The 10,861-nt window shown below is 35.8% G+C and overlaps 1 protein-coding gene across 1 annotated transcript in view; it reads left to right on the top strand.

Annotated features, from left to right (window-relative positions):
* The first annotated feature begins 371 nt into the window (after positions 1-371).
* Positions 372-10,861, top strand: part of LOC106644454 (protein unc-79 homolog) — a 742,398-nt gene continuing 731,908 nt past the window's right edge. The window contains exon 1 of the mRNA XM_089592466.1: positions 372-520. Within this exon, the coding sequence (XP_089448592.1) occupies positions 472-520 (49 nt within the window). The 5' untranslated portion in view covers positions 372-471. The remainder of the gene's footprint in view (positions 521-10,861) is intronic.

The raw sequence follows: 10,861 nt of genomic DNA, 5'->3' as shown, positions 1-10,861 counted from the left end.
CAACATGTGGTAGTAAAATATACATTGCTTTTCTGAAAAATTCATTAAATGTTGACCTTATTTTCATTCCTTCAAGTCTTTAATATAATGATAGGTTAAATATGTATTTTTTGTATTTGCATGGTTTATGGCTACGAATAAGAGGGATAAAATACAAGGTAGGATTGTTGTTCCTTTTTAATTAAAATTAACTGTAAGAAAAATATGAATAGATTCAGCAATATGACTTAATAATAATGCTTACCTTAGGTAAATAAGCCTTGTACTTATAAGAAATTATAAATGTTTTATAAATTATCATTGATTAAGTAGTAGACGGATAGAGTTAAAGCTTATAATAAATATCAACACTCTTTATTTTACAGAGTATCAAGAAACTTAACATTTTCGTGGCAGAATGACACGAGTATTCATTTACCTGGTGGAGCCATAAGTGTTGCACATCAATTTTTACGATGTGTGTTACATCAAATGGCACCAAATGGGATATTTACACAAATTTTTCAAACGAATATGAAGGGTAAGAAATAAAGCTTTTGATACTTTTGTTTACTGTATAAACCACCTTTCTTTGTTTTGATATTAGTTTCAAGTCTACTTAGAAAGGTAATATTTTATCTGACTATATCAATTGAGGGGGGCAAGGGCTGAAACAGGGCCCCTTATTTTTAAGAATCGATTCTGTATGGGATCGAGGTAATATTTGTACTGACAAGTATTTAGATATTTGAAGTATTGTATATAATTTTGTAAAAAATAAGAAAAATTCTCCAACTTCCAGTCCCAATCAGTTAGTTTTATATGAGACTGAATACAACAGGGTATGACACACGGTATGAGGCATGTACACATATATATACATGCATAAAGTGTATAGATCTTTAAATACTTGCGTCTCGTCTGCGCTATCTGTAACTTTTACCACTTTCTACATATCTATCTTCCAACGTATAATAGAAAAATATCGTTACCTTACGTAACTGATGCAACAACTAAGAAAAAGGTGAAGCTAACGACGAGAGGAGTTCAAATAATTTTAACAATCTGTTTAAAAGAAATAAAGTCAATATAAGCAAGAGTTGTCTTAAAATAAGAATTGTTGATTATCTTTTTTTTAGCATTAAAAAAATTTAATAATTTATTTATGATTTTGTAGTACAATACAATTGTTTAAGTACAAAATTACAAAATTACTCACTGTTTAATGTTTGTAGAATGTGTGAAAAAATAATTTTAACAATATTTCATGTGTTTTGATGGTTAAAAAAACTATGTTTCAAAGGGCACTCAGTACCCTAAGACAAAAGTACTGAATACACAGAAAACAACGAGTTTTCCTATTTATTTTATGTTTCAATGTTTTTTTTTTTTTTTATGAACCGCGTTATGCTCTGACACATACACATACTTGTTGAAGATCTTAGTAACATTATAGGTAAATTCTGAATACACCATTTAAATGTGGACATTTTTTACTTTTCGCCAATGTTTGAGTGCGATGTAGCTGCATCTACCAAGAATGCATGCATGGTCGATCCTGTCATACTTATTTCTGCTCTTAACTATAGTACAAATCCACTTATACGTATTTTTTCTAGTAATATTCACGTCTTTTTAAACTTGTTTTCAAGATATTAAAACAACGGTTGCTAAGAGTTTTTTATGCTTACTCTAATATTTTTTTACAAAAACCAAAATATGTAGAATTCAAAGGTACTCTCTCTAAATTCAAGCTGTTTGTATTGACCTAAAAAAATATGGAGAGCTACAGAACTTTTTTAAGTTCGTCATTTTTAATGATGATTCACTTATGTTTAACAGAATAATGCTAAAAATTTAAATGTTACAAAAAACTTTTATTGTAATAAAATTTAAAAAAGGCCATTTCTTAGTAAACTTCTTTAATCATAGTTTTTATAAGCTTCAAAGGAGTTTTCACCGTAGTAAAACTTTTAAGATCATTACTTTGTGGATAATTGTATTCAGATATCATTTTTACAATAAAGTATCCGAGAGCCTTTAAGCTAAAAAGCTTCCTTTCACAAATCAAACTGTATTTGTTTTAAAGTATTACTGTTTATTTTTAGCAATAATTCGTTACTCATAATATTTTCTAGGTAATAACACCCTCTAAGTTTTGAGCTACTCTTAAAAGAAAATAAGTTTTTCTCTGAATGTTATTCTACTTGTCTAGTCGCTCAATATCTTGAAAAACAATCTTCATCTTATCATATTTTTCTAGACCTTGTCTAGAAAAAAGTATCTTACATCTTGCCTGTGTATTGGTCTGGGTATTCATAAACAATCATTATAAGAATGGAAAAAGCGTTCATAAGTAGTATTTGTGTTCTGCTGATTGTTGACATACTCACATACAAAGCAAAATCTACAATTATTCTGAGTGTTGTTACTATACATTGAATGTAAAATGTTGGTTAATCCAAATACTCCAGTATTTAAAGGAGGATTAAAAAAGTTAATAAGAAAAATTAAACTTATACAAGTTTGTCACTGTATTACTGATTAGCTATGACGTACGATGAACGATAGAATAGTAATAGTCATTATATTTTAAATGACGTAAGTATTCTTTTGAAAAAAATGTTATTAGTGACATGGTACAGATAAGTATACAAATAAGGGATCTTTGTTGCATAATTTTCTGCTCCATACCCATTTTCCCAACAAAATTAACTGAAACACGCAACTTTTAGTCTTGAACTCACGTATTACCTCATGATGTTACTAATAATAAAAACCTTTTACGTACTTCAACAACACATTAACAACCATCCAAAAATCTTTTAAAAAATAGGTTGCGTGACACAACGCAACTTAAACGAGAACTTATCATTCGGGACATGATTAACTCACGGAAAATATTTTATGCAAGTAATGCAGATCAAATCTTTCAATTGAACACAAAAATATTACAATGTCAGGTAAAAAACTTTTTCGCTACAATATTTAGATCATTAAAAATATTAAATGGGTAATTATATAAATCATAAGAAGTGATGACTGTTTAGCGGTATAGTAGCAAACTTCACTGATTTAAATGATCCTTATTACTTTTAGTTCTCTATTTTGTAGTGCAAAACCTTCGATAAACCATTAATTTATATCTGGTGTGTCGTTAAGGCACTTTCAGAATAATGGTAGTATTTAGTATGTATAAAAGTATGTCACTAGACTTATGAAAAACTACCACTCTTCAACCGGATTTGCTTTGTCGTTGTGATTCTTTGTTCTATAAAGGAAGGTATTGTCATATGAACGTTTGTCTTCTAAGTAAAAAGTAACTATTAATATTCATGCTTGTAAGAAATACATAATAGTTGCTAAACCTTTTCTTTTGGATGAGAGTTGGTTTTTGAAACGAAGCGTTTTATGGAACCCTTGGGATCTCGGCTTAGGAAGTGACTTTCTGAAAACTGACATAATTTCACGAGATGGTCACGGGATCTCCTACCTCTAGTAGGTGTAAATTAAATCCATACATATATTATATCGAAGAGCTTCTCGTCGAGCTTGCCTCGCTACTGTATATATGATTACATTTACATTGACAATTAGGCCAACGCGTGCATACATGTATACATATAAATGCAGCAACAGCAACTGCAGCTGTTACTTATTCTTACTGATGGCAACAATTCTACACCTACACGGAAACATAGGCGTAGCAGTAGTAAATACTTAAATGGAATCCCCTGATGTGTCGTCAAACTCATGCATGCATGGGCAATTAGTGTGTATCCGTAGTATCTGTGTAATAGTGTGTATAACTCTTTGAACCATGCAACAGTTTGAAAGAGTGCCACCACTGGTGACAGTCAGAGTCACTGGACCGGATATATGAAACTAAGTGACAATATCTTATTTTTAATTTAATCTTCCAAATTTATCAAGTTAGACGACGTTTATACCAGTAATTATAAATTTTCTATTGTCTGTGTTAACCTTACCCACTTTTCTGAAAACAAACATCACAAAAAATGTATAACCTCAAGGCATATAAAAGAAAACAAAACATTAGAGAATGAAAAATAATTATTACTTGTATAAATGTCTCCTAACTCGATAGGTTTGTAAAATATAATTAAAAAAGAAGACGTGTCCCTCACTTCTTTGAATTATTTCCGGTCCAGTGACTGCAACTATCGCCAGTGGTGGCCCTCTTTCAAACTGTTACATGGTCTGAATACAGCGTCTGCTTGATCGCGCAAGAGCAGACTGAACTTGGAACAGCTATACTACAGTATAAAAATACGGTGGTTGCTTCTCACTGTGCATTAGGTGAATGTTCCTATTCATGGAGCGTATTGCCATTGATAAAGCATGAAAATTTTTGTATCTGTTTTATTACATATTTGTTTAAAAAGTGTGCTAGTTACATATTTTACTTCTGTTTGTAAATTTACAAGTGAGATCTTATTCTGCACACAACAAATCACTAATTTTTAAGATAATTCCATAAATAGGGACTAAGTCAAACTTCAAGAAGTAAGTCCTACAATTCGAATGAAGAAATACATGTCCAAATTTTTTCTGTTAAATACACTAGTGTTTTACCATAAAAAAAACTTTTATTATTTAAAAATATTGTGATTCATGAATGTGTTTAAAAAAGTTTCACAAATAGGAATATAATGATATAACAATATGTACAATGTTTCATAATGATGTATATTTTTGTCTTGAGATCTTATTCTAAATAGAGTAACTAAACAATTAAAAACCAAATTAAAAATTGTAGTCAGAATAGGAACACTAGCCTTACTAAGCGCCTGCTTTGGAGATTTCTCTCCGTATATTTTATATCCACTGTACATTTTTTTGTAGTATTATTATATCACTTACTTGTTCTCAGCAAAAAATGTATAGTAACATGTTAGACAATAAATTATTTGATATTTGTCAAAGAAATATGTGTGTGTGGAAGTGTGTGGACTAGTAAGTGTGTAAGCGCGTGCATATGCATTGACATGTATATGTATGTGTGCATCTACAGACATTATAAGTACAATAAATGTTGAATGATATTTCGCGACTATTTTTGATTTAAAGACTGTTATAGAAATGTTGAGTGGCGTACTGTCTTTCCAATGATTACTACTTTTTTTGTAATCATATAAGCAGCATGTAGAAGGAAGAAAGTTAAAAATATTTACTGAGTAAATAATTTTAAGAGGGCCTATTAAGTTGATGGCTGACAATTATTGCCATAGTAAACGACTAAAATTATTGTTGGAATGAGTATACCTACGTTACTAAGTTGTAGTATTATAATTTTTTTTTTATATTGTAGTGCTTTACGTCCAGCTCCTATAAAGGGCACTACTAAGGGCACTTAGGCCTTGGGAGAAGGAAGGGGAGAGGGATGGGAGGCCTCTCATTACTGGGACGGAGGTACGGGGACATTAGGCAATTATACTGCGAGAATGTTGCCTAAGCCCTTCCCAAGGAGCATTGCGTGGTGAAAAAGCTCATGTGAAAACACACAGAGGTACTTGCCCGAAAAAGTTGCACTGGTCGGGAGTCGAACCACGGTTTCCCGCGTGCCGATCCACGACCTAGCCGACTGAACCACCACGCGCTTGAGTTATAGTCTAAATTAGTATTGTAGCGCTGAATAAATAAACGGTTATAAATAATATATTTAGGCACAATAGAATATAATCAAAATGTAGGCTGGCCAACATCTTTGACGTCACGCTTACATCTGTAGCATATGCTTTTCCCCTACTGCACATGTACTCCTAGTGCATATTTAATACCAAAAAAGAATTGGTATCTAAAAGATTAAGAAAAACTATTGTATAGTACCACTTCCCTTAGTAGGGTAGTATTACATGCTAGTTCATATTCTTTGAGGACGTTGATCACACACAGTTTTTTTGACAGATATTATTAAAAAATTAAATGTATATTTGAAAAAGTATAAGAAATACCTACCAAAAAGTTTCTACTCGTTCAACTAAACCGTTTTTCATAAGTTGAATAAAATGAATCGCAATTGAACATGTAACCATAGAAAAAAATTACATAAGATTGCATTTATGATCTTATCAAACTGAATAACTTTGCCATCAATGCTGCCAGTACTTTTTAGATGGCTCCCCCTTCTCCTTTCTCTCAGCCGTTGCGCGTGGCGATCGCAAGGGCTTGTGGTTCATCTAAGTCAGTTCTGCAGCACCCATGCTACCGCCAACTTTGTTACATCGTTATAAATCTGAATACCAAACATACAGAGCCCAAATTTACCCGTTGCTAGAGCTTGTCCTATTAAAACTAAAGAGGAGTCGGTAAGTGCACTTTTGAACTTTCTTACATCAGGAAGAAATCTACTAAGTAAAAATAAAGAGTATGCTTTATTAAATCAGATCATGGTACAGTGTACACCGGATGTAAATTTCTAGAAATTTTTAAGAATGAGAACGTTTAGTCAGAGTTTTTACAACCTTACACACTGGAGCTTAATACTTTAGCAAAGAGATTTGATGATATATGACAAAGGAAAATTAAACCATTAATGTTTATTTCAGGCCTACCTAAAAGTATGTGGGAGTTAGCCGTAGAAGCTGCTGTACATGCATACAACAGATCACCACACAGAAAAATACAATTTGAAACACCATGGAGAAAATTTGCCCCAGAAGCAAGAATCTAAATTAATTAAATAAAGAGGTTTGGATGTATATCATTTATAAAACTACCGAAACCAATTACAAAATTCGAAGCAAGAGCAATTTAAGCTGTTTTATTTGGATATTAATTAATGTCAAACATCTTCTGGCATCTGAAATCTAGAAAATTCTTAGAATCCAGACATGTAAAATCCAAAAAAAAATAGTTTACAAAGATGTGTACAAAGAAAAACGACGTCGAATCGAGAAAAACGACGAGAACTAGTTGAAAAACTTGGAAGAGAAGGAAGAAGAATAATTAGAGAAAAGACCGTGTAAAGAAATAAAGGAAAAAGGAAGACCAAGATAGCAGAAATTAAAAGAAATGAAAAGCATCAAGACGAGCTTAGAGCTTCTGAAATGAAGAATGAGTATAGTAACTAGAAGTTAATCTAAAAGAAAGCTTGAAACTCAAGGGCAGACACTAAGAGCAACTACTGTAAAGTATATAGAGGACATAAGTTTGGCGAAATCGGTTAATTCAAACTATAAAGAAGACATACAGACAGAGAAGACTTTGGATAAGTTTTCTTAGCATCCCTTAACAGAGATCCCATACTATATGAAGAGTCCCTTCAAACTAGTGAGAGAAAAAACTTGATAAGAGCCATTGAAAAAGAGTGAGAATCAATGAAGGCAAATAAAGTGTGGGATCTAGTAAAAATAACAAAGGCTGGAATTGACAAGAGAAAACCCAACGAAACAGACTGTATGTGGGTGTTCAAGAGAAAAATAGAAAACGATGGATCAAGGAGATGTAGAGCAAGGCTTGTCATTAGAGGATTTAAAGATCAAAATATATACACTCTAAAAAAAACTTACCCTCTAGTCCCTAGACTGACTGTTGTTAGAGCGGTTCTAGCAATTGTGATCAAATACCACTTAGATGTTATGTAAATGGATGTAAAAACTGCTTTTTTAAATGGAGAAATTGAAGAAGAAATATATATCAAAATCCCTGACGGTTTAGAGGTAGACGAAAACACTAAACTAAGCAAGGCTTGAAAATTGAAAAAAGCTCTGTATAGATTAAAAATAAGTCCAAAGAGATGAAACAAAACATTGAGTGCAGGGATGCTAAGGTTAGGCTTAGAAAATAATCTTCAAAAATCATGTTACTTCTCTTGGAGAAAAGAAGGATAACTAATCATTGTAGTACTTTACGTAGAGGATTTGCTGATAGCAGGGAACGCTTAAGACAAAATAAATGAAATCACAAAGAGTTTGAGCAAAGCGATTGACATAAAAAACTTGGGTGAACCTAAAGTTCTTCTTGGCATGAGTATAGAGAGAAATAGAACTGACAAAACACTAATATTGCATCAGAGTGCCTACATAAAGAATATCTTAGAATTATTCCCAATAAAAGAGTGGACACCACAGGTAACTATACAAGTAACTAACAGATCTAAAAGATATAAACTGGATGAAAAAGAACTTGAGAGTACCACAGTTAAAGATAAAATAAAAAGTGTTTCTTACAGACAAGCTATAGAGAGTCTAATGTACTATACTACATAGCTAATGCTACATGACCAGACATAGCTTTTGCAGTTAACTATTTATCTCAAAGTAAACTCAATTCATCAGAAGAGGATAGGCTGCAGGTAAAGAAAATTTTTAGGTATGTAAGACGAAGTTCAAGTATGGGCATACTTTTTATAGGCAGAGCTAAAATACAAGAGGCGTCGACATATGCAAGTTTTAGAGATTGTGAAGACTTTACCTCTATGGGAGATTATAAAATTATGCTGTTTGGAGATACAATTGCATGGAAAAGTCATAAGCAGACATACGTCACACTGTCTACTTGTCAAGCCAAATACTTGACAATGAGCGATGCTCCTCAAGAGTTAACATCACAAGCCAAGTCAATAAGATGCATATTAGAAAGAACTTTGATGCCTGCTACAATTTAGTGTGACAACATGTCAGTTATTAAGTGTACTATGATGGATGGTTGTCATAAACTTAAGACTTTCGATGAGGATGCATAGGAAATAACGAATAACGTACTGAAGAGAGAAAAATCAGAAGTTAGAGTGCATATGTCAGTAACCCATGGAGACTGTAGAAAGTAATATAAGGATCGACAAAAGGTAAATGTCCTTTGGAAACACAAAAAAAAAATTTTGCTTTTACTATGACTGAACCCCTACCATTGCAGGCACACAGAGCACTTAAAGAAAAAATTATGAATTTGGGTGGAATTGATTAAGTAAGACCATTAATTTAAAGGTTTGCATCTAAAAGGAGAGTAATGATATTTAATTTCATTGTTTTTACAGATGGAGTAAGCTAGGTGACCAGAGCTGATAGAGTGACAAAGGGTGGAAGTGTTGAGCTGCTAAGTTTTGCCATCAACGCTGCCAGTACTTCTCAGATGGTTCCCGCCTTTAATTCTCCCTCAGCCGTTGCGCGTGGCAGTCACGCAGGCTCACAGCTAGACGCGGAGTTCAGCTGAGTCAGTTCTGCAGCTCCCATGCTACCACTAACACCGTTACATCATTCTAAATCTGAATACCAAACCTACAGATTTTCACTGTAGAGAGGCTGTGTAGTTTTATATTGTTTTAAATAAATAGAGTTAAAGAGTTAATACTTTCCTCTGTAAGTATTTTTTTAACCTTGTGCCCTGGCCTTTTATCCCATACCACCGATATATCTGTAGAATTCTCATATTTTAAGTTTTGAAGGTTACTATTGCATTACGAAAAATTGTTGTTACCCAAAAAATAGGTTTTATATGTTAGTACATGTTTGGTTTCGTGCCCGAGCCCGACAGCCGAACGAGGCGCTGCGTGCACGGGCTTCCGCCTTGCCAGGAGCCGCCTCTGCGTTCGGGCACTTGAGCACTGCTTTCCGAGACGACCGGACGCCTGTCCCGCTCACACTCATGACGCCTCTCACGCTGTAATTAACCCTCTTGTACAATATCTAATAAGGTGTTTTACCAAACATTGGTCCTTTGAGAGCCAGATTCCGCGGAGCTAACCAGCGACCAGCAGCCCAGAGGACAGCTGGTGGTTCCACATTATTCAAAGCAATGTAAGTATAGGTGACAAACAAAGCGCAAACATGGCCGCCACGGTCGCCATAGTGCCCACTGCCCGGCACCAGTCATTCGGCCACGGCAATGTTGAAGCCTTGTCGCCCTGCACGCGTGAAATGTTGTGAGTGACTGCCGCGGCTGACAGAGCTCGCGGTCCAGTCATTTTGCCCAGCCACGGCGGCAAGCAGGCTGTGTCGCTGACGGCCAAAGTTCACGAGTGGTATAGATGTGGCCTAGCTTTATCAAGCCGCCATTGTTGCAATGATCTGCCGACGGCCTCCTTGTCGGTCGTGGCAGCCATCTTGTCCGGTCAAGCGCGTCGCCTGCTAATTCGACTCGAACTTCCGACCCCCCTAACACCGCCAGCTGTGGCTCGGTGGCATTTTCCGCTCAAGCGTCGAATAATAATGTTTTAGAATGGACGAAGGCTGGAACGCGCTGTTCGGTACTCAGTCAGCTCTCACCGAGGTTGTTGGCCACCTGGCCCACACCATTCATGAGATGGAGCCAGCCCGCTGGAGCTCGGGCATGGTAGAAGCGAGGTTGGAATTGCTCGGCGGATATTTGGGCGATTTTCAAGCCAACCATCTCAAGCTCATCGAAGCTCCGCCACCGGAAAGGCGTCTCGGTTGGTCCAGCTGTACACTGACGTGGAAGCGCACTACCTCGACGCACGGTCTTGCCTCTTTGACGCGAGAGACTCCCTGGCGCCGACACCTGTCCCTCTCGGGCCATTTCCGGGCCCATGCAACCCGGCTTCGGGCCGTGGGCCTCGCTTGCCGAGAATCAGCATTCCAAACTTCTCCGGGAGACGGGAAGACTGGAAAAGCTTTTGTAATTTCTTCTGAACGCTGATCCACAAGGACTGTCAACTCACCAACGTCAAGCGCCTGTTCTATTTGAAGTCACTTGCTCAGGAAGACGCTAAGACGGCCCTCGATACGGTCCAGGTAGCCGAGGCCAAATACTCTACGGCATGGGCTCTACTTGAAGCGCGCTACAAGCACAGCCACCTTCTCGTTCACGACCATGTCACAGCCCTGCAAAACATCAAGCCACTCAGAAACGAGTCCACCCGCGGGTTGCAAAGCCACTTGGACACCCTGAAAAAACTTTGCGA

Source organism: Copidosoma floridanum, unplaced genomic scaffold (genome assembly GCF_036245765.1).
Source record: "Copidosoma floridanum isolate Cflo_tuat_1 unplaced genomic scaffold, Cflo_Japanese_pri ptg000017l, whole genome shotgun sequence".
NCBI classification, from domain to species: domain Eukaryota; kingdom Metazoa; phylum Arthropoda; class Insecta; order Hymenoptera; family Encyrtidae; genus Copidosoma; species Copidosoma floridanum.
This window is presented reverse-complemented; position numbering and strand designations above follow the sequence as displayed.